The 25175-nt window shown below is 44.6% G+C and overlaps 1 protein-coding gene and 1 long non-coding RNA gene across 3 annotated transcripts in view; one reads left to right on the top strand and one right to left on the bottom strand.

Moving 5' to 3' along the window:
* Positions 1-19621, bottom strand: part of LOC137534041 (uncharacterized) — a 77208-nt gene extending 57587 nt beyond the window's left edge. For both annotated transcript variants that reach the window (XR_011024290.1, XR_011024289.1), the window contains exons 1-2: positions 19541-19621; positions 10064-10776 (exon numbers count right to left, since the gene is read on the bottom strand). This is a non-coding gene — a long non-coding RNA (uncharacterized lncRNA). The remainder of the gene's footprint in view (positions 1-10063; positions 10777-19540) is intronic.
* Positions 19622-19754: 133 nt separating this feature from the next.
* CHUK (component of inhibitor of nuclear factor kappa B kinase complex) overlaps positions 19755-25175 on the top strand; it is a 70530-nt gene continuing 65109 nt past the window's right edge. The window contains exons 1-2 of the mRNA XM_068255367.1: positions 19755-19947; positions 24183-24277. Of these exons, the coding sequence (XP_068111468.1) occupies positions 19843-19947; positions 24183-24277 (200 nt within the window). The 5' untranslated portion in view covers positions 19755-19842. The remainder of the gene's footprint in view (positions 19948-24182; positions 24278-25175) is intronic.

Here is a 25175-nt window from a genome sequence, read left to right on the forward strand (position 1 = left end):
TTTCAGACAGTAGCAAGGGCTCATGGGAGCTCAGTCTGGGCAGGAGGAGGGGGAGGTATTACTAGCCAGAGATTTCAGAGGCAGAGGGGAGGAGGGAGGATTAGGTTTTTTTGCTCAAGATGCAGATAAGCCTGCCTCTGTGTAATGTTTACAAACAACATGGCTGCTGTCATTGTATCACAGGAAGAAATAATCATGTTCTATTAAAGCTGTTTGCAGCTAGATTTGCTGTGTAAACTATCTAAACTTTAGATAAGATATTTAGACAAGTTACTTGTAATAGTTAGTTTTTCATCTCTGATCCGCTTTAAGTCATAATTTTAACCGGCTCGGGACCACATGTGTAAGAATATACACTGCACTCTCCATTTCTGATGAGGTGTAGATTCTACACCATTAGTTCCTGCGGTCCCAAGTTGATCATTTGGACATGACAGCTGCAGGGGGCCGATAGAAGCCGCAGGTAAGTGTCAGTTTTTGTGTTTTTTGAATGATCCACAGATCCCCTTTAACCTCCCTGGCGGGGCATTTCTGTCTGGAATTAGGAATTTTCGGCCTGTGTGATCACTGTGTGCCAATCACAGTAACCACAAACGCAAAAAATGAAAAAAAAATACTCTGTTCCTTAAGGGGCCAGAGCCTGCGGGCCCAAAATGGGTTAAGCTGCTGAACAAGTACAGTCGGTATGCACACTTGTATGTTGTATATGCAGAGATTTGCTCTGCAGGTATCATGTGGCATTCCCCAAATCACATTTTTAATAAACAGACTACTGATGTACTATACACATTATAACACAGCATGATTGCTGATAATGTACACAAACTAATGTGGAATAGTAGAAACAGGTGGTAACAATCATGTGACAAATGAAGGTTCACACTTTTCCTTTTTAGGGCATAATGGATACACACATCCATTTTGATTGGCCAATGATTGGCAAATTTTACTACTTCCATGTAGCTTACCTACACAGTCTGTGCATAGTATTCAAAATCTGTTAACCATCATACCACTTTTTTCCTTTTTAGGGCATAGTGGATACACACATCCATTTTGATTGGCCAATGCTTACCTAAACAATCTGTTCATAGTATTCAAAATCTGTTAACCTTCATACTACACTGTTGTGGTAAAATTAGCCAATCATAGGGGAAAGTTGGAGAGAATCGCAATTGAAACTTATCCATAGAGCTAAATATGCATTTAACATAAAATATAAAAATCCTCCCCCTCACTACTCCCCAATATGCCCTAAATGCACTTTACCAGAGGCGGACCTATTTCACTGTTTATGGACATGCCCGATAATTTCAGCATTTTGGGTCAAAGTAACAAACTATATAAACACAATTTGTAAAATCAAGCCAAAAATTGATCCATTACTGATGCTATTCCATTACAGTCCACCAAATGTCTCTTCTTCGGAGAGTCCCTCGACACCTCAAGCTAACATGTCTAAACTAGCACATCTAATATTAATGGCATCCCGAAGGTAATTTTTAATAAATGGATCTACTCTAGCGTTCCGACGCTGTGGGATGTCAAGGAGTAACTTATTCATTTGTTTAAAATTGATAAGCTGGAAGCTTTAACGCATAAAGATAAAAAAAACAAGATATTTTTCAAAACCTGGAGACAGTTTATCTTAGGGTCTTTTACCAGGCAAGAATTGATTGAGGTCGTTTTTCCTTTCAAAGACACAAAGTGGTACTTAACAGAGCAATTGATGGGCACACTAGGGAAATTGGAGGTAACGTAGAGCTAACTTTCTGAGTAAGGGGGCAGCCGGAGATGACAGGAGTGGGAAGGGATGAGGGAAGGGCAGGGGTTAAAAGCATTTTGTCTTTAACCTTCTGCCGCCCGCATCACGCCAGTGGGCGTGGCCGCAGCGGCAGCCCCAGGACCGCCTAACGCTAATTGGCGTAAAGTCCTGGGGCTCTGTTTTGCATGAGATCACGCGCATGGTGCGCGTGCATCTCATGCTCGGAGGGCGGAGCTCCGCCCCGCCTTCAGTCTCCGAGCGGCTATTGCCGCTCGGGAGACTGTTAGACGGCGATCACGCCGTCTATTTACTAGGTGCAGCGCTGCGATGAGCAGCAGCGCTGCACTGGGGACAGCCGTGTGACACGGCTGTCCCCATGGGGGACAAGAGAGCGATCGGCTCTCATAGGCGGAAGCCTATGACAGCCGATCGCCATAATTGGCTGGCTGTGGGAAGGGAGGGAGGGAAGAAATTTAAAGAAACAGGGGTTTTCAATGAAAAAAAACCAAACAATAATATTTATTTAAAAAAAAAAAACATGGTGGGAGCGATCAAACTCCACCAACAGAGAGCTCTGTTGGTGGGGAGAAAAGGGGGAGGGGAACACTTCTGTGCTGAGTTGTGCGGCCCTGCAGCTTGGCCTTAAAGGGAAGGTTCAGGGAAACCTTTAAAAAAATAAAAATCCATATCCACTTACCTGGGGCTTCCTCCAGCCCGTGGCAGGCAGGAGGTGCCCTCGCCGCCGCTCCAGAGGCTTCCGGTAGTCTTCGGTGGCCGACCCGACCTGGCCAGGCCGGCTGCCAGGTCGGGCTCTTCTGCGCTCCAAGGACGGGCTCTTCTGCACCCACGCGGGCGCGCTGACGTCATCGGACGTCCTCCGGGCTTTACTGCGCAGGCGCACTGCGCCTGCGCAGTACAGCCCGGAGGACGTCCGATGACGTCAGCGCGCCCGCGTGGGAACCTTCCTGAACCTTCCCTTCCCTTCCTGAACCTTCCCTTTAAAGCTGCAGTGGCCAATTTTGCTAAAAATGGCCTGGTCACTAGGGGGGTTTAGCCCTGCAGTCCTCAAGTGGTTAAATACTTTGTCTATTGGGCTGATATATCTCAGTGTAGAAAGGAAAAAAACTTACCACTCTTTTCCATTGTGTTATATACTCGCTGAGCTACAATGATGAAGAAGTTATTTCATTGCTTTTGACATACATTTCTTATTCTACCATACTTCTGTAAACTTGTTTTTGACAATTGCTTGCCAAAGAGATAATTCAAATAAAATTTGTTTGAAAAAAAAAAAATTAGCCAATCATAATTGTTTGTGCCTATGCCCCCTTAGTAAATCATGCTCATACTGTCTGCCACCAGTAGGCCAATTAAACAATTGAAGTGTTTTTTATTGTAATTGCCCCCACCACCATTTTTTTTTAATAATGACACATTAGGAAAGGCACCAACCCATTATTTAGCAGCATAGTAATAAACATTGTCCATCATACGTCAGTTGGAAACCCATGAGCCATGGTAGATGGGCGGGCTGGTAGCAACATGTAGCCTGCCGGCTATCTGCACACCACTCTGGGCATGGGTGGATTACCTCAAAAGCACCCGCCGATGTATGGGCTAAAGACCACACGCTGCATCTACAGGTGAGATCTATGCTTCCTGTGTCAGCTGCTGCCTTATTGCTGAGGGAATTGGCTAATGGCTATCAACTGTGACTTATAGAAAAGGGAAACCGAGAGCCCAATATAGTGTAGTATGTACTGCAACAGGACGGGTAAGTAAAAGAGTACAATATATATACTCACAAAGCATGGTTACCTCCAAGGCAACCACTGTATAAGCAGGTGAGGAGATTGTCCTGTCCCCACTCAGGATTAAGAAGTCACTCATTGTAGATAGGAAAAAAAGGGGTATCCCTCTTCACCAAGGGGGGATATAAGTACTATGTAGGAAAGCAGAGGCGCCAAAATAGTAAATCCACAATAATAAAAAGGTTAAAAGTGCTAAGGAGGCAGTGGTGGACTTACCTCCTGCAAGTAGACACTGAAAACTGTCTATTTAAGTAGATATACATTTTATTGGCATACTCCAAAAGGGGGGCTGCAACGTGTTTCACAGGTGTAAACCTGCTTCCTCAGGCAATAAAATACAGGAACACACAACTGGAGACAAAGGCAGAATATGGTGTACGCCAGAACCAGATACAATACATGGTACATGGTATGGCGCCTCTGCTTTCCTACATAGTATCATCTGTGACTTGCTTGTGCATGGCTGCAATGCTACAGTATTACCCAGGCTCCACAGAAATGTGGACAGAGGGTCACACTATCAGTTTTTAAAGGGAACCTAAACAGAGCGATATGGATGCTTCCTTTTAAACAATACCAGTTGCTGGCAGTCCTGCTGATCTCTGTCTGCAGTAGTGGCTAAATCACACACCTGAAACAAGCATGCAGCTAATCCAGTCTGACTCCAGTCAGAGCACCTGATCTGCATGCTTGTTCAGGGGCTGTGGCTACAAGTATTAGAGACACAGGATCAGCAGGAGAGTCAGGCAACTGGTATTATTTTAAAAGGAAAAATCCATATCCCTCTCAGTTTAGGTTCCCTTTAATCTGCATAAACTGGCAAGAACTATGGTCTTGATGCATAAACCTGCGCAAAATATACTGCACAGACACAGCGCTCGGTTATATTAGTGTAGTGTGTGCTTGTGAGGGCCAGTGCACACCAATAAGCACTAGCATAAAAGCAAACGCTTAGAGCCTTTTGAAGTGATTTCTTAAGGCGATTCTAGGCATGTGCCTAGCAATTTTCTAAGCATGTCTAGCGATTTTTGGAGCATTCTGGTGTGGCGGTTTTTATATTTTGTTACAGTAGAGCTGTAACTGAACAGCTTCTGTAACAAAAATGCTTGGAAAATCGCTCTGATCTAGCGCTTTTCCACTTTTCTATACTTACCATTGAGGCTGAATCGCCTCAGAAATCAGCAGAAATGCTGCAGGACCCGCGTTTGCGGAAAAAGCACATTGCTCGTGTGCTCTATCCCATTCATATACATTAGCCAAGCGATTTTGAAGCACAAACATTTTAAAAAGCACTCAGAAGCACTCTTGGTGTGCACCAGCCCTAACTGGCACGAGATGCACTCATAGCGCGACCACAGCCACGGTACTCCACTAGCGCAGCCACTGCAACGGTAATTACCGTAGTAGCAGCCACGCTATTAAAGTACAAGCGCATGCTACGCTATTATAACATTGCGCTGTAATATTAACTCGCGCTGTGTGCGCGGTATATTTAGCACAGGTTGATGCATCAAGCTCTACTGTATGCTTCCTGTGCAAGTTGCTGCATAACTATTGCATGAAAATCCTTGCATACTGAGCACTGTGCATTTTAATCTAGCTTAAACATTGCCTGAGCTCGCTTGCTGAAAAATTGAAAATAAAAATATACAGTACTATAGTATACTGTATGAGCTTGAGTATGACAATTTCTAATAAACTTCTAATATAGTAAAAATACTTTTCCTGGTCCATTGAAATTTACTACAGTATAAAGGGATTCTATTGTACTTATCTCTATGAATTATAGACTGAATGCAATCCATTATGCATATTTTAGCAAGCATCACAAAACAGCATTGAACTGCATCTCCTAGTACATGCTTACTTAAGGGGCCCATACACCTAACGATTTTTCCGCCGATATACAGCCGTTTCGATCACAGTGATCGAAACGGCTGTGAAATCGCCGCGCACACCGCTGACAGAACGATCGATTTCCGTCCGAAATCGGTCGTTCCCGTCGACCCATCCGTGCGGAAGATTTTTCTTTGTCGCCGGCGGGTCGAGAGTGCGTCTTTAGCGGCGTTCTAATGCCCGACGACTGGCGCAATACAGCGGGTATACATTACCTGCTCTGGCCGGCGCGAATCCCCGCTGTCACTGCTGTCTTCTCCGCTCTGGTCTGGTCTTCGGCATGCTTCACTTCTCCCTGCCCGGCAGGAAGTTTAAACAGTAGAGGGCGCTCTACTGTTTAAACTTCCTGCCGGTCAGAAAGAAGTGAAGCATGCCGGAGATTAGACCAGACCAGAGCAGAGAAGACAGCAGTGACAGCGGGGATTCGAGGCGGCGGAGCAGGTAATGTATGAGGGGGGGGGGGGGGGGAGCGGCGGCAGCACCACCACCACCGCCAACACAGATTGTGAACGGTTTCAGGCTGCAATCGGTTCACAATCTGTTTGCAGTAAAGGTGGCCATACGATCCCTCTCTGATCAGATTCGATCAGAGAGGGATCTATCTGTTGGTCGAATCTGATGGCTAATCGACCAGTGTATGGCCACCTTTACTTGGCTAGGAATATAGACCAATAAGCGACATGTATATGGCTAGCTTTAGAAGACTCAATCCTGAAAAAATAATTAATGGCTCTACTTAATTTGCTTAATGTACTTTCTGTATACTTTTGTACATATATTTCAAATCTGTTTATATGCACCAGGGCCATATCTTCTATGTCATGTTAGCCTGATATGCCTCATATGGAATATGTCATTTTCTGACTCGCAGATTCCTTGTAATAAGATTGCGCTTCTTAGTATGTGTGACACAGCTAAATGTGCTGACACAAATGACACAGACATATAAATTAAAAAGCAATGAGGCACTCACAGACTGGCAAAAGATGAACATTTATTTTAACAAAAGACAGACAATAGAAGAAACAATTCCAACAAGACAAATGACAAGAAAACAAAACATGTCTTATTACAGTGAAGCCTTACTGATGATAATTCTGAAACTGAAGGGATGAATTCAAGCCTATGTTGAGTCATGTTAGCTGGGAATTCTCTGCCTGACACTTAAATTATAAACAAAACTTGTAACAAAAAAAAACTCCCCGGGGGGTACTCACCTCCGGTGGGGGAAGCCTCCGGATCCTATTGAGGCTTCCCCTGACCTCCTCAATTCTACGGCGGCAAAAATCCTCCCGGAATGGCTGTGATGTAAATATTTAGCTCCCCGGCTCCAGCGCAGGCGCAGTCTCGGCTCTCTGCACGGAGCTAGGCGAAAATAGCCGATCTCCGTCAGGCCGCTCTACTGTGCAGGCGCAAGTCTCCTGCGCATGCACAGTAGAGCAGACTCGACAGAGATCGGCTATTTTAGCCTATCTCTGTGCAGAGAGCCGCAACAGCGCCCCCACTGGAGTCAGGAGAGGTAAATAAATCAGCGCTTATCAGCGATTGTCAGGCTTGTTGAGGGAGGATTCCGGGACTCTTCAGGGGAGCCAGCGTTGGACTGCCTGCAGCTACAGGAGTGAGGGAAGCCTCATTGGGACCCTGAGACTTCCCCCTCTCGAGGTGAATACCCGCCAGGGGAACTTTTTTTTTTTTTTTTTACTGGTTCTCTTTAAAGGGGAGTTGTCCTTAAAGCGGAATATAACCCTGCATTTCAACTTTGCTCTAAAACATTATTTACAGCATATTATATGCAACCAGCATTTTTTTTAACTAGACCAGCATTGGAAGGGTTACACACAGAGCTTTAAAGTTCCATGGAGAGAAATGCAGACGCATCCGAAGTTTAGATATACACATTTAAGTAAACACAATGTCACAAGTGTGGAATGTGACACACACTCTCTGACTGTGCAGGAGCTGGAGGACAGCCAGAGAGTGTGTCACATTCACCACTTGTCACATTGTGTTTACTTAAATGTATCTATCTAAACTTGGGATGTGTCTGCATTTCTCTCCACGGAACTTTAAAGCTCTGTGTGTAACCCTTCCAATGCAGGTCTAGTAAAAAAAATGCTGGTTGCATATGGTATGCTGTAAATAATGTGTTAAAGCAGAATATACCCCAGCATTTCAACTTTGCTCTAACATAGTAATGTTGTAATTTAAAGTGAAACTCTAATCAGATATATTTACTACAACTTTAGAATGAGTGGATGGGGGTTAGAATACATATCACTTTTACTGCAATTAGAGATCCATTTGGAGAATTTTCCACATTTGTAACAGTAAAAGTCACCAAGAAAAGGATGTGAGGTGAAATCTTCCAAATGATACTACAAAGAGCAATACATCCCTTTGCTTTATTAGTGTGGAGATGGGTAAGAACATCATTGGGGTTTTATTGCTGTCTGTACAGCAATAAAACTTACTAGTTAGGTCAAAGTTTCTACTCTCAGAATTATACTTTTATTATTAATAAAAATTAATTTTGCCCTTTAGTAATCCAGGACCTTGTAACTAAAATAATAAAATTAAGCTATTTATAGTATTCATTTTTCTGTCTTTGCATTTCTCAGGATTATAGTTTATTTTTTAGCAATGTCATCTGATTTAAAAAATGTTCATTTTTATGTTTATATTTATATTTAAAGACATCATACACAAAATGAAGATAACACAGAAAAGGGGGAAAGGGGAGAAGGGGAAAAGTAAACCTAGAGAGAAAAAAAAATATAGCATACTTATCTCAGGGTTCTTTCACCCAGAAAGCTGAACTAATCATCTTCCTGCTGCAATGTAGCCAATTTGCTGTACTTAAAACCCCACTCTGACCCCACACTTGTCAGAGTTCGACAAGTGGTACAGTTACTGGATAGCAAAGAACTGCCTCTTGGCATATCAGAATGTGGCTGATCTCAGCTCCTCCTTCGTGAGATAGATGCCTCCCAACTGACTGAACCAAGCGCTTTTGTGTGCACCACGGGTGCACTGGAGCAGCTGACAGACAGCATTTCAGGATGGCTTTTGCAATGGGGTCGGCCCAGTATCTTTTAGTATGGACAAGATTAGTTCTTTATCAGAGTATGAGTGGAAGGGATAGGCTACTCAACAGGTCAAACCCACCCTACTTTTGACTAGTTGAGCATAGCTTCACAGCCACAGTAGCTAGAACTATTGCTTCAGTATGTCATTAAAGTGGACCCAAATTAATAATACAAGATTTCAGAAATAAAATCTATTTTCTAAATTATAATAATAAATAGCAGCATTTTTTCAGCTGCATGACAAATATAAAGTATTTTACATTTATTGGAGGAACCCCTCCCTTCCTTTCAAATTGCCGAGACAAAATCCGGCAAACTGGTGGATTAGATGGTGTCTGACAATGGAGGAATTGCTAATGGCTGCCCCCTGTATAACCCTAGTTATGAAAAGAGAAGGGTGAAAAGCATGCACTGAAATGCTCATAGGCTTGAAGGAGTGTTTATTTATCTTTGTATGTGTCAGAGTGGTGCAACTAAATATTTGTAATTAAAATAAATGTTTGGTTTGGGTCCGCTTTAACCTGGTATCCCACAGAACAGTAGTTCCAGTTTTATAGCAGCACAAATTCAAAAGGGTGCACTCACCAAATTCCATGGTCACCACAAAGACATTTAAAAAAAAAACAATGTGATCACATGAAAGCTAATGTACATAACACCATTGCCAAATAATTTTTTTTGAAAAATGGAGCCCGCTATACATTCATTACTATCATACACTCCACCTTCCATCCTTAGCCAATATATCATAAAGCTCTCCCCCATATAGATTCTGGAACAGACTTACCAAGAACTAAGCCCTAGACTTCCTACATAATTTTAATGAGGGCATATTTCCCTTTCTTCCCATGATTTCTCTATGAGACAACATCCATTCATGCATTTACTGGTCAGCTGAAGACCACTACATATTCTGTAGTATAGCAGGTTCATGTTTGCCTTCAGAATATATATGCATGGAATTAATGGCCAACTAAACCATGTCGATGGGCATGACTATGGCACATGATCACAGTATATGGGTATGCTATTGTGACGTGCAGTGTGAGAAATGGTTGGTGTAAGTAGGGATGTCCTGTAAGTAGGGATGTCCTGCCACTCCTTCTCATTGTGTCTCCTATGAGAGGGCAGCATAGCCTTGGTGACAAAAGAGGACATGGAAATGGCCTGTATCCCACATGGCTGTGTACAGCAGCTGTGGTCCAGAGCGTCCAGACCACGTGCAGTTTGGAAACAATAGGAACTGCACATGCCCAAAAAGCTCACAGTGATGGCTGCTACACATAGCTGTGTGCCCTGGAGATCCCACCAAAGTTCAGAATGGGGCCTACAGCAGCAAGATGGAGAGGAGGCCAGGAGGTGTCTGGAGCACTTATAGATCATCTAAGCAAGTATGTTTTAACACTTTTTCCCCCTCAGGTTTACTTTAAAAGCTCTGCATGTAAAATAGTTAAACAACATGTACTATGCTATTTTACCAAACTTAAAAGAAAAAGCAAACAAACCAGTTGTTGGCATTAAGTCGGTGCATGTTTTGTTCCTCTGAGCTTCCGTCCACTGTTGTCTGAATGTCTTCGATATGGCAAAGCTGGAGAGAAGTCTTCCTTTCTGAATCTGGATCTTGGACTGGATTTTCCTCATTCTCCTCTGGAGTTTCGTCTTGCATACTAGACTTATCAGTGCAGTCAGCTCCAACTAAAGCTTTCTGGCTGCCTGTGGTGGCTCCAAGAGGATCCTCAAACGACATCACTAATGTGCACATGACTGAGCTATCTGTGGCAATATTACATTAGAGGTTATTGGGCTACTTAACACGGGCAGAATAAACAGTAGTGGGAGGTACTAAACAGGAATAAATAATTACAATAGTGCAGAGTATATTAAATGTAACATTGCTATGTGTTATTGTTTTTAGTAGTAGATGAGAAAAATATTTTAATGAGTTAAACAACTATTTTTACTACTTGTCATCATAAAGAGCTGAAGTAGTTTGAAATCTTGGCTATATCCTGTCCCTGTCATGTGCCCCCTAGTGTTGTCGAATGCTAGAATAGCTCATTTCCTTTTCCATGGTTAAAGGATGAGGTTGTTTGTGCTAAATGTGCAACATCATCTGGTTGGACAAACTGCAGATCCAGCCGATATAGTTAACGTAGACATGTCAGAAAATCCAGACTGTGTGAAAACTTGAACTTGGATCATATGAATGTGGTTTTCACTGTAAGCGATAAAAAAAATTAAAACAGTCACAATAAACAAGAGGAAACTGGAATGAAACTACATACTGTACTGTATTTTAGAATAAGGAAAACGTGTTTCTTTTTTGTCCTCCTCAAGGAAACTCCCAACCTCCATTGAAAACATAGGCTTCATATGTTCCCTAACACTGCAGCTGAGGAAAATCTCAGCATCCTAGTACTGTATAGAGGCGTCTTAGGATAAAGTATAGGATAAGTTCACCTATAGTACACCAGTGTTTGGTGCCTGAACGGCAGACTGCGGGAGGACGGCGAGGGACTCACTCAGGTTTATGGGGCAGGAGGAAGCACCGGGTAAATATCAAATCTTTACAGAGCAAGATCTCTGGTTCCCTTTAAAAAACCTTGTGTAAAACCTGTATACTGGCTAGAGTCTTGGCTGATATAGCTCCCAACAGCTGCATCGGCCGAGTTCACACCAGCAAGTGTATGAGGCTTTAAAGAGAACCTGTAATAAAGAAAAGTGCCCCTGGGGGGTAATTACCTTGGGATGAGGAAGTCTCTGGGTCCAAACGAGGCTTCCCCCTTCCTCCTGTGCAGCACCGATCCAGTGCTGACTCACGATCAGTCACGGCTGTTTTCACGGGAGCCCAGCCCAAAGGGGGAAGCTGGTACAGCGCCTGTGCTGGATCTCAAAAGTAAATATCGCTGTGTGCTGCTGATTTTCAGAGGGGGCCAGGGCTGAATCAGGGCTACACAGGAGAATGGGGGAAGCCACATTAGGATCCAGAGGCTTCCCCCTCTTGCGGCAAGTACCCTGCAGGGGCCCTTTTTTTCCTTACAAGTTCTCTTTAAGGTGTCCATCAATTATTCAATCTTAACTGTACAATCTTACGCAATCTATGTAGTAGAAAAGTAAAGTAAAGGTGGTCATACACCTATAGATGGCCACCAGATCAACCATCAGCTAGATCCCCCTCTAATCGAATCTATCAGAGAGGGATCTATTGGCTGTGAAATTGATTGGAAATTTGTGAAGCTGCCGCCGCCTGCCTAGCCACCCAAGTCTCCCCCGTCTGAGCTCCCCCTGGCAGCAGAACTCTCACCTATCCAGACGGGACGTATCCTCCCAGTGGTTTTACTCCATGCCGTGGGGATCCTCCTCCCTGTAACTTCTCCCCTTATCATTGGACAAAATCTGTAGTTGAATGTCTAGCAGCATATACAGTGGACCTCTGCTGGGTACACACGATGAGATTTCCCGTTCGATTTGCGGATCGATTTGATTAAATCAAACATGTTCGATTGGATTTCGATCGTTTTTTCCGTCGATTTTGCATACCTATCATGAAAAAAACGATTGAAATCCAATCGAACATGTTTGATTTAATCGAATCGATCCGCAAATCGAACGGGAAATCTCATCGTGTGTACCCAGCATTAGGTTTGAACAGCTTTTGTCACATGACAGGGAAAAAAGACACAGGGCAGAGGATCAGAACGACATTAAGTAAAAACACCGGACAGGTGTGAGCAGAGGCGGCCTTTGGGGGGTGGGCAAGTGGGGCGATCACCCCAGGTCCCGCATGTCATGCCCGCCATACCATGCTTATTTTGGTGGTGGTGAAGGAAAGGTCTACAGAAGTCTAGCTGTTTGTGTTCTGAGAAGTGTGTCATTTAAAAATACTCAGATGTTCCCATTTTGTTTTAGGCACCTTATATTTTGCACTGACCTCCCTTTTATTGCTTAGGTTTTTTTCTTCAGCATACTTTAGTGTACTATACCCTTTGCATTTTTGTAATTAATTTCTGCACTGACATGAAGCTTGCCAAATGTCAGATTAAGGTAACGTGCAAGAGCCTCAGCCTGAGGGCCCCATGGAGCATTTAGGTCAGTCGAGCATGGACTGGAGCTGAAGGGGGCTCAGGCTGAAGCTCCCATACTGGCTGGGGATTGGTGCTAGGTTTGATGGGGAGATAGGGATAGGTACAGGCTGGCTGGGGAGCTTGGGGTGTGTACCAGACTGGCTAAGGATGGGTGTTAGTGGGTGGGTGCTAGGCCTGCGGGGAGCTGGAGATGGGTGCTAGGCTGCCTTGGAGAGCTGGAGATTATTGCTAGGCTGGCTGGGGAGCAAGGAATGGGTTCTAAGCTGGCTTAAGAGCAGGGGATGGGTACTTGGCTGACTGGAGAGCTGGGGATGGGTGCTAGGCTGGCTGGAGATGGGTGTTAGGCTGGCTGGGGAGATGGGGATGGGCACTAGGTTGCCTTGGAGAGCTGGGGATTGGTGCTAGGTTGGTTGGAATGGGTTCTAAAGTGGCTGAGGAGCTGGGGATGGATACAAGGCTGGTTGAGGAGCTGGGGATGGGTGCTAGGCTAGCTAGGGAGCATGTCTGGATAGAAATACAAACTTTGGACTCCCCATTCAGCCTAGCACCCATCCCACGCCAGCCTAGATCCCATCAGTTGGTTAAAGGCCACAAAACCAATATAAGAATAATTACAATAAGTAATATAATCAAGCAGTGAATGGTAGCATCATTGGCCGTTTGATTACAATTACATATTGTAATTGTTCCTATAGTGGTTGACTTAGTGGCCTTTAACAATTTTTTAAACAATAATAAGGAATACTGCATTAGAGGAGGACAAGCCCGTGAGTGTGGTGGTACGTTATATGGCCTACACTTATGGCTCTAGGCCCTGCATATGACACTCGCCCCAGGCCCCATGTACTCGTATGGTGGCCATACACTCGTTAGATTAGCAGCAGATAGATCATTTGTAGATTTTCTGATCTATCTGATGTGTTTAGGAACATTTGTTACTAGGAACTGATTTCCAATAGATTTCAGTATGAAAATAATAAAATACAAGATTGTACAATCAAGATTATATCATTACTGGGTATCTTTACTGATAAGTTCTTGAACAGAGTAAAACAATCTATTAACCATTTCAATATTTGGCAATAATGGTTTAACCCTTGAAGTTTTTTTATAGTGTGGTTAACCTACTGGGGCAGATAGGATATTTTGATTACCGGTATATTGTCACTTTAAATAAGCTGGTGCTAAAGATGGGACATTCGTCAGGCAACTTGCCGGTCGACTAACCAACCACTTTGATTATTATAATCAAATAAAATCGGTGCCACCAAGTACATGCCGGACCGAATATCTGTGTCTACATGTAATCCAACTTTCACACTAGCGCACACAAAACCTGGAACAAATGCCGCCCCCAGATGAGCACAAAACCATGAACTACAAAGACATGCAAAGACACCTGCATGTGGAACAGTATTGTTACACTCGGACTGCTACAGTGACATTTCTTCTTGGAGTAAAATGACTAAAATAAGGGACTGATCAGTAATGCAATGTACTTGTACTGCTCATTTTGATTCTATCCTGTATTAGCACGGTTTAGATTAGAAAAAAAAATAGCTGAAGTTAAACCATTCTCTGTACTAAGTGCGAGTCAACATATGCACTTCTAAGAGTGACCACTTACGGTCCAATTTCTAGGGAAAAATCGTTAAAGCGATCAGAAATTCTGATCAAATTGGTTGCAAATAATCTCCACTGATGGGCACAATCGCTTACAAACGATTATAAAAACAGTCGTCAGACTGGATTTTTGGCAAACCAAAATTTGGATTTTGGTTGTGATAGATAAGAAGCAAAGATTGGTTCGTTGATGGTGTAGTGCACGATTTTACTTACGATCAGAATTATCTGCACGCTCGAACGATTTTTCACTAGCAATTAGATTGTTAGTGGCCACCCTAAGATACCTCTGCATGTTCAAACTTGTAACAATGGAATCCATTGCATCAGTGTAACTAACAAGGTAAGGACTGTCAGGGCCGGCCTTTGACCTGAGCGATCGGAGCGATCGCTCAGGGCGCCGGCTTCCAGGGGGCGCTCCTGCCACCTGGCTGCATGTGGCTGCTGTGGGCCCCGACTGGGTCCATCTCGCTCCGCCCCCTGGTGCCGCTGATGGGGGTGATGGGGGGCAAACATGCGGCCGCCGTGATGGAGGGGGGAGCCGCAGCGCAGCCGCGGGGAGGGCAGCGCGACCTCTCCCTCCCTTCCTCTCCGGGCCGCCCTCCGTGCTCCCCCCTCCGATGCAGACTCGGCAATGCACAGAGAACAACTCACCTCCCTGGTTCCGATCGCCGGCGCCTCTCACTTCCCGCTGTTCGCCTCTTCTACATTAGTTACTGATACACACTAAACTTCCTGCTAAGCAGGAAGTTTAGCAGTGTTCTCCCCAGGCTCTTTTAGCCGGGTGCTCCACCTGGCTAGTTTTGGTGACCACCCGGCTGTCATCGGCTCACCTCCTCCTATGCTGTAAGCAGAGTTGCTCACAGAAGCACTGGCCCTGCATTCTCATCTCGCCCCACCCGGCTACTTTTTCATGCCACCCAGCTGCTATTTCATGCCACCCGGCTGGAAAAATTTTCTGGGGAGAACACGGTTTAGTGTGTATCAGCGGAAGTTTAGTGTGTATCAACTCACCTCCCTGGTTCCGATCGCTGGCGCCTCTCACTTCCCGCTGTTCGCCTCTTGTACATTAGTTACAGATACACACTAAACTTCCTGCTAAGCAGGAAGTTTAGTGTGTATCAGTGGCTATGTAGAAGAGGCGAACAGCGGGAAGTGAGGCGCCGGCGATCGGAACCAGGGAGGTGAGTTGTTCTCTGAGCATTGCCGAGTCTGCATCGGAGGGGGGTGCACGGAGGGCGGCCCGGAGGGGAAGGGAGGGAGAGGTCGGGCTGCCCTCCCCGTGGCTCCACCTCCAGTATGAGGGTGGGGGGGGCACCTACCTACCTAACCTATACTGGGGGGCAGCTACCTATCTAACCTATACTGGGGGGCAGCTACCTATCTATCCTATACTGGGGGGCAGCTACCTATCTAACCTATACTGGGGGGCAGCTACCTATCTAACCTATACTGGGGGGCAGCTACCTATCTAACCTATACTGGGGGGCAGCTACCTATCTAACCTATACTGAGGGGCAGCTACCTATCTAACCTATACTGAGGGGCAGCTACCTATCTAACCTATACTGAGGGGCAGCTACCTATCTAATCTATACTGGGGGGCAGCTACCTATCTAATCTATACTGGGGGGCAGCTACCTATCTAATCTATACTGGGGGGCAGCTACCTATCTAATCTATACTGGGGGGCAGCTACCTATCTAACCTATACTGGGGGGCAGCTACCTATCTAACCTATACTGGGGGGCAGCTACCTATCTAACCTATACTGGGGGGCAGCTACCTATCTAACCTATACTGGGGGGCAGCTACCTATCTAACCTATACTGGGGGGCAGCTACCTATCTAACCTATACTGGGGGGCAGCTACCTATCTAACCTATACTGGGGACAGCTACCTATCTAACCTATACTGGGGCAGCTACCTATCTAATCTATACTGGGGGCAGCTAACTATCTAACCTATACTGGGGGGCAGCTACCTATCTAACCTATACTGGGGGGCAGCTACCCATCTAACCTATACTGGGGGGCAGCTACCCATCTAACCTATACTGGGGGGCAGCTACCCATCTAATCTATACTGAGGGGCAGCTACCCATCTAACCTATACTGGGGGGCAGCTACCCATCTAACCTATACTGGGGGGCAGCTACCTATCTGACCTATACTGGGGGCAGCTACCTATCTAACCTATACTGGGGGCAGCTACCTATCTAACCTATACTGGGGGCAGCTACCTATCTAACCTATACTGGGGGCAGCTACCTATCTAACCTATACTGGGGGCAGCTACCTATCTAACCTATACTGGGGGCAGCTACCTATCTAACCTATACTGGGGGCAGCTACCTATCTAACCTATACTGGGGGGCAGCTACCTATCTAACCTATACTGGGGGGCAGCTACCTATCTAACCTATACTGGGGAGCAGCTACCTATCTAACCTATACTGGGGGCAGCTACCTATCTAACCTATACTGGGGGGCAGCTACCTATCTAACCTATACTGGGGGGCAGCTACCTATCTAACCTATACTGGGGGGCAGCTACCTATCTAACCTATACTGGGGGGCAGCTACCTATCTAACCTATACTGGGGGGCAGCTACCTATCTAACCTATACTGGGGGGCAGCTACCTATCTAACCTATACTGGGGGGCAGCTACCTATCTAACGTATACTGGGGGGCAGCTACCTATCTAACCTATACTGGGGGGCAGCTACCTATCTAACCTATACTGGGGGGCAGCTACCTATCTAACCTATACTGGGGGGCAGCTACCTATCTAACCTATACTGGGGGCAGCTACCTATCTAATCTATACTGGGGGCACCTACCTATCTAATCTATACTGAGGGCACCTACCTATCTAATCTATACTGAGGGCACCTACCTATCTAACCTATACTGGGGGCACCTACCTATCTGACCTATACTGGGGGCACCTACCTATCTAACCTATACTGGGGGGCAGCTACCTATCTAACCTATACTGGGGGTACCTACCTATCTAACCTATACTGGGGGCAGCTACCTATCTAATCTATACTGGGGGCAGCTACCTATCTAGCCAATACTGGGGGCACCTACCTATCTAATCTATACTGGGGCAGCTACCTATCTAATCTATACTGGGGGCAGCTACCCATCTAACCTGTATTGCGGGTACCTACCTATCTAACCTATACTGGGGCAGTTACCTATCTAACCTATATTGCAGGTACCTACCTATCTAACCTATACACTGGGGGCACCTACCTATCTAACTTGTACTGGGGGCACCTACCTATCTAACCTATAGCTGGGACAAATGCCTACCTAGCCTATACTGGGGCAAGTATACTGGCTACCTATACTGTGGGCACCTACCTGGCTAACCTATACTGGGGGGATCTATAGCTGGCTACCTTTACTGGGTCACCTATTCCTGGCTACCCATACTGGGGGGACTTATAGCTATATGTCAGGAATCAGGATGGACGGAGGCGCGCTGAGCCTCAGGCTGCTGCAGAGAAGCGTGCAGCATGTCCTGAGTGACGACAAGTCCTTCTCTCCTGCTCCCAGAATCCTGGCACCTACACTGGCACTAAGTGGTGGCGTAGTGGTTAGCTCTCTCGCCTTGCAGCGCTGGGTCCCTGGTTCGAATCCCAGCCAGGGCACTATCTGCAAAGAGTTTGTATGCTCTCTCCGTGTCTGCGTGGGTTTCCTCCGGGCACTCCGGTTTCCTCCCACATTCCAAAAACATACGGATAAGTTAATTGGCTCCCCCTAAAAAAATTGGCCCTAGACTACAGTACTTACACTACATAATATAGATATATGGCAATGGTAGGGATTAGATTGTGAGCTCCTTTGAGGGACAGTTAGTGACAAGATATATATATATACACTGTACAGCGCTGCGTAATATGTCGGCGCTATATAAATACTAAATAATAATAATAATAAAAAGTCTGCAGACAGTAAGAAGAGAAGACTGACCAGCAAGAAGTAAGGCTCCCCAACCTCCCTACGCTAAAGGGGGAATATGCTTATGCTGCTAGAGTAGATACACTAATTGGGGGGGGGGGGGGGGATCTGCTGCCTAAATACACTAAAAGGGGATCTGCGACTGCAAGACTAGTAGCCTAAGCCTATATACACTAAAGGAGGGATCTGCCCCCCCCCCCCCCATTAGTGTATGTATGTATGTATGTATGTATGTGTGTGTGTGTGTGTGGTGCGCTCACACGCGAAGAGGATACATGTGGGGGGGGGGCACCAAAATCTGGTTACGCTCAGGGCGCTGTGAAACCTAAGGCCGGCCCTGGGACTGTTCATAGACTGCAATACAGTGTGAAAAACAACGTCCATTACAATATGTTACTATGAAAGATTTGACACTAGTGTAGCTTAGGGAAGTTTTGGGGAAGCAGCAGGAAACCTCATAGGGAAACTAATGTGATTGAGTGGACAGCAGCCTCTCGAATTGCTAGTTTTCAGATAGCTTATATTAAACCATGCCTACGCTATTCAGCCAATCACAACACTTCATGCAGCAGTGGGTGCTGTGATTGTAGGATTGTTCGCAATGAGGTTTTCTGCTGGGTCCCCTAAACTAGACAAGCGCCAAAGATCCACACAAGCACTCACTAAGCTGATTTACTATTGGTATAAGCACAGCTTAAATTGTGAATTAAATTTAGATGATAGAACCATTTGCATCTCAGTGACCATCTCTATGGAAAGACCCTTAGCTACAGTAACCACCTGGTACCCATTCACTAGGATAGCTGGATCATAAATAGGAATGATAAATGAGATGCACACTGCTCCTTGCTTTCAAATTTCATGTAAATGATATGCAGCTTCCTGTAACATTTAATTGGGCTAGGTTCAAGTTGCATATTTACAAGACATTTGAATGCAAGAACAAATTATTTTCATCTCATTGATCATCCCTGATCATGAACGGATGACTGAAACTTAAGCATTTTTTTAATTAATGATGTATATACCTCTGTTTTAAAGCTTGCCCTGTTCTACTCACCTAACCTAAGCATACAAATGTAATCATACGATGCGATTGTAACGATAACGTAAAATGCCAGGATAGAGATGCTCAAGCCCCTCCCCTTCCCCAGTAGCCATAGTCGGCGAGAAACGCTTGCTATAAAAAGATGAATAATCTACTCAGTGATACAATCATAAAAGCAACAAAGCCTTCCTTGTCTTCAGCTACTGTATACACAAACAAGCAACAAGTATAGAACAAAGAGAAACACACCCCCTGCCTCGCCATTCTTCATTCGTCGCCTTCAGCAGCCACAAACACAATAGATAACGTCACGATGACTTCTCGCTCCCCATAGGCTGTATCTACAGGGCAAAACTGGAAAACATTCCAATACGAGGCTTGAGACGCAAGAATGGGTCACGTCACAGGGCTGGAACCAATGGGATGACTGAAACGCTGTGCGTTAGGTTAGAGTGGGCAGCGGCGGTAGGCACAGCGCAGGTGCACTGACAGTCGGCCGGAAACGGTACTGGGGACGGAAGTCCCGGGAGTTTATAACTTTTTGGACCGTCATGGAGAAGCCGCCGATCCAGCAAGGGGCTGTGTTTGGGTCATGGGAAATGAAGGACAGGCTCGGCACAGGCGGTTTTGGGAACGTTTGCCTCTATCGACACCGGGTATGCGAGTGTCAAGTTCTTGGGAGAGGGGGGATTCCCGGGGAGGAGCGCTTTCCTGGAATCTTATTATAGCCTGTACTAACAGCATTGTGGTGTCCCTTTTCTTGAGTAATGTCTGCTACTATAGTAATGCAATAGAACTGTGCTATAGCTACATTGATGCATAGCTCCCAACTGCACCTCTTTTGGAGGGACAAATTCCTCTTTGGGAGCCCTGTCCCTCTTTCCTCCTCATTGGTCCTGTTGTCCCACTTTCAGAACTTTGTCCTGCTTTCTATGTAAATATAAACTTACCTAGCAGTGGCTGGATAGTGTAATGGTTAAGGGTTCTGCCTCTGATGTAGGAGTCCTGGGTTCAAATCCTGGCTCTTCCTACTCAGTAAGCCAGCACCTATTCAGTAAGGAGTTTCTTGGGCAAGTCTCCCTAACACTGCTACTGAGTGCGCTCTTGTGGCTGCCTCGCAAGCGCTTTGAGTCCGACAGGAGAAAGGCGCTATACAAAAAAAGGAATTATTATTATTATTATTAAAGGATTATTAGGAACAGCACGGTCGCATAGTGGTTAGTGCTCTTGCCTTGCAACATTGGGTCCCTGGTTAGAATCCCAGATGGGTCAACATCTGCAAGGAGTTTGTATGTTCTCCCTGTGTCTGTGTGGGTTTTCTCCGGGCACTCTGGTTTCCCCCCACATCCCTCAAAAAAAACATACAGATAAGTGAATTGGCTTCCCCCTAAATTGGCCCTAGACTATGATACATACCTATGACCTATGACTATGGTAGGGACTAGATTGTGAACCCCTCTGAGGGACAGTCAGTGACAAGACAAACTGTACAGCGCTGTGTAATATCTCGGCGCTATATAAATACTTGAATAAATAAATAACCCTGTACTAATCTAGTTTTTGACCCCCTTTCGCCTTCAGAACTGCCTTAATTCTACGTGGCATTGATTCAACAAGGTGCTGAAAGCATTCTTTCAAAATGTTGGCCCATATTGATAGGATAGCATCTTGCAGTTGATGGAGATTTGTGGGGTGCACATCCAGGGCACGAAGCTCCTGTTCACAGGAGCTTCATGCTATTGGGTTGAGATGTAGTGGCTGTATGGGGCCATTTTAGTACAGTAAACTCATTGTCATGTTCAAGAAACCAATTTGAAAGAATTCAAGCTTTGTGACATGGTGCATTATCCTGCTGGAAGTAGCCATCAGAGGGATGGGTACATGGTGGTCATGAAGGAATGGACATGGTCAGAAAATGCTCAGGTGGCCGTGGCATTTAAACTATGCCCAATTGGCACTAAGGAGCCTAAAGTGTGCCAAGAAAACATCTAGCACACCATTATACCACCACCACTAGCCTGCACAGTGGTAACAAGGCATGATGGATCCATATTCTCATTCTGTTTAAGCCATATTTTGACTATCGAGACTCTTCAGACCAGGCAACATTTTTCCAGTCTTCAACTGTCCAATTTTGGTGAGCTTGTGCAAATTGTAGCCTTTTTTTCCCATTTGTAGTGGAGATGTGTGGTAGTCTGCTGTTGTAGCCCATCCGCCTCAAGGTTGTGCGTGTTGTGGCTTCACAAATGCTTTGCTGCATACCTCGGTTGCAACGTGTGGTTATTTCAGTCAACGTTGCTCTTCTATCAGCTTGAATCAGTCGGCCCATTCTCCTCTGACCTCTAGCATTAACCAGGCATTTTTGTCCACGGGACTGCCGCATACTGGATGTTTTTCCCTTTTCACACCATTCTTTGTAAACCCTAGAAATGGTTTTCATGAAAATCCCAGTAACTGAGCAGATTGTGAAAAACTCAGACCGGCTCGCCTGGCACTAACAATCATGCCATGCTCAAAATTGCTTAAATCCCCTTTCTTTCCCATTCAGGAGATTGTCTTGACCAGGACCACACCCATAAATGCATTGCAGCAGCTGCCATGTGATTAGTTAATTAGATAACTGCATTAATGAGAAATTGAACAGGTGTTCCTAATAATCCTTTTGGTGAGTGTATATATTTCTCTACTAAAAATGTTTGACTCTAAATTTTATTACCATACTTTAAATTGATATATTACATACATTGAAATATTACTTATTTTAAATTGTTACTATGAAGGAAAATGAACCAGGATAGAAAGGATCAGTGTGGTTTGAATTCTGAAACAACATATTTTTCTTATGAAATATTTATGGTGTGTGAGACTAGGGGTGTGGTGGGAGTGTGATCAGGGGTGTGGCTTAAGTGTTCCTCTTTCTCATCTCAAAAAGTTGGGAGGTATGTTGATGACTTTTGTGTCTGTGAGCAGTGTGTCGAATCTTGTTTTGAGTGAGCATATCAAGTGTTCGAGGAAACATGGACTAGTCATTTTAAAATCATCTGCTAATAAATAATATATGTGGTCCTTATGTGAGTCATATCCGATCGTAACACGTGTGTCAGTGAGTTTATGTAAAACTTTGAAAGACCAGAGTAGGTAAGTATAGTCACAATGCTTGCACGATTTCTGTTATTAGAACATTGAAAATAATCCCCAGCCAGCTCCTATTTCTCTTCACTGGGCCACTGTCCTGCTTTCATTTTCTCATCTCTCACCCAGGTTACTGTTTCAGAGCAGAATTAAAGGGACACTTAAGTCAAACAAAAAAAATGAGTTTTACTCACCTAGGGCTTCCAATAGCCCCCTGCAGCTGTCTGGTACCCTCGCCGTCTCCCTCCGATCCTCCTGGCCCCACCGGCAGCCACTTCCTGTTTCGGTGACAGGAGCTGACAGGCTGGGGACGCGAGTGATTCTTCGCGTTCCCAGACACATTAGCACCCTCTATGCTGCTATATGGTATATGATATATGCTATAGCAGCTTAGATGGCGCTATTGTGGCCAGGAACGCGAAGAATCACTCACGTCCCCAGCCTGTCAGCTCCTGTCACCGAAACAGGAAGTGGCTGCCGGCAGGGCCAGGAGGATCGGAGGGAGCTGGCGAGGGCACCGGACAGCTGCAGGGGGCTATTGGAAGCCCCAGGTGAGTAAAACTCATTTTTTTTGTTTGACTTCAAGAGAACCAGAGATGAAGCACCCTCTTGTATTTTACCTTATAAATCAGTGGGAACATGACAGTAAACACCTAATCTGCCCTTTGTTTCATTGTTCTCTGTGTAATCTGACTGTTATCACGTCTGATAAGAATCCCCGACTGAGAAGTCAGGCTGCTCCGTCTAGCTTTGCTACAGAAAGATTATAGCTAAGTCTGTATTCTGTGGTGTTATTTCAAGCCCAAGCCTGCCCCCTTGTGGCTTTGCTATAATGACTCAGCTATAATCATTCCCAGCAAAGCCAGATTTAATTGCTCAGTCTGGGATTCTTGTGACTGCTGTTAACAGACACTTTTAGCAGTGAGGAGGAAACAGAGAGCATGGTAAGTGTTTTCTCTAATGTTCTTACTGATATACATGGTAAAATACACAAGGGTGCTTCGTCTCTGGTTCCCTTTAAGTGTCCCTTTAAGGCAAAACAGAGCCCTAGACAGGATAACCAATTTGAACCCCAACCATACGTGCCAATTTTTGTTTCCCCTGGGTGTCATAGTAAAAGGAAGTGTAGATATTTAAGTTCTGTCACCCAAAACAATGTTTCATGAATATCTCAGCGTGCCGGTAAACCCAGTATAGTCATGCATTTTTGGCTCCATACCAAGCAGCATGTATGATGAAGAGTAGTTGGGGTTCTTGAAGAATAAAACTGCAGCAATCAAATTTATTGTTATGGTTAATTGCTTTTCCCCCAAGTAGATGAGGAGACCTTTTGTAGACTGAACTCTAATATCTTACAAGGTTTTTGTTTGGAATGAGAGACAATAATGGGAGGTCTAAATAGGAGAGATAGTGATAGTAAAAGTGAGAAAAGCAATGTAGAAGACTGGGAAAAAGAGACCAGGTCAGTAAGAAGTAGTCTGCCAAGAAAAAAAAGCACAATATAAATGTACTGTGCTGTTCCTCTCTCTTCAGTGGCTGCATAGTGTACTTGTTAATGGCCATGTCTCTGACAGCGGAGACCTGGGTTTGAATCTTGGCTTGTCCTGTTCAGTAACCCAGCACCTATTCTGTAGGAGACCTTGGGCAAGACTCCCTAACACTGCTACTGCCTATAGAGCGTGTCTTAGTGGCTGGTGCTTTGAGTCCTCCAGGAGAAAAGCGTGATATAAATGTTATTTGTCTTTGTCTTCACTTACAGGAAACTGGGGAGTTGAAAGCTATCAAGACTTGTCGCCTGGAACTGAGTGTGAAGAACAAGGAAAGATGGTGTCAGGAAATTCAGATAATGCTAAGGTTGTTTTTTTAACCATACATCTTTTTCAGCATTTCATATTTCTTTATTTAGAAATATGTAGAATGTTCCTTTTTTTTTTTTTTTTTCTCCCCCCTCCCTCTATTTATGGAAATAGAGAGTTTCTCACTGAAAGCTTCTCTCTGTGTGTTTTTATAATAGTACAGGTTTTCAGCTACCACCAGAAGATGTGTACTGCATCTGCTAAGCTAGGTACGAACGATGCAATTTTGTAACAGATTTATTGTCAGATCGATTATTTCCAACATGTCCAATTTGATTTCCAATCAATTTTTCAATTGATTTTCCGTTCACTTCTATGTAAAGTTGATCGGAAATCAGATTGGACATGTTGGAAATAATCGATTTAACAGTAAATCTGTCAGAAAATCGCATAATTTGTACTTAGCATAACAAAAGACATACAGTGATGTGAAAAAGTATTTGCCCCCTTCCTGATTTCTTATTCTTTTGCATGTTTGTCACACTTAAATGTTTCTGCTCATCAAAAACAGTTAACTATTAGTCAAAGATAACATAATTGAACACAAAATGCAGTTTTAAATGATGGTTTTTATTATTTAGTGAGAAAAAAACTCCAAATCTACATGGCCCTGTGTGAAAAAGAAATTGCCCCCTGAATCTAATAACTGGTTGGGCCACCCTTAGCAGCAATAACTGCAATAAAGGGTTTTTCACATCACTGTAAAGCGGAGAGACTAAAAGTGCTCCCTGTAGGTGTCACATAGTAAGGCTTTGAATTGACACTTGCGTGTAGTCTTACATTGTGACACACAAAGGGTGTGCTTCCCCCCCCCCCCCTTTTTTTTTTTTCTTTTATTGATCCATTCCTTCAAGCTGTAGCATTTGATAACCTGTTACTGACAGATTTTTTTTTTT

This window comes from Hyperolius riggenbachi, chromosome 10 (genome assembly GCF_040937935.1).
Source record: "Hyperolius riggenbachi isolate aHypRig1 chromosome 10, aHypRig1.pri, whole genome shotgun sequence".
Taxonomy (NCBI): Eukaryota; Metazoa; Chordata; class Amphibia; order Anura; family Hyperoliidae; genus Hyperolius; species Hyperolius riggenbachi.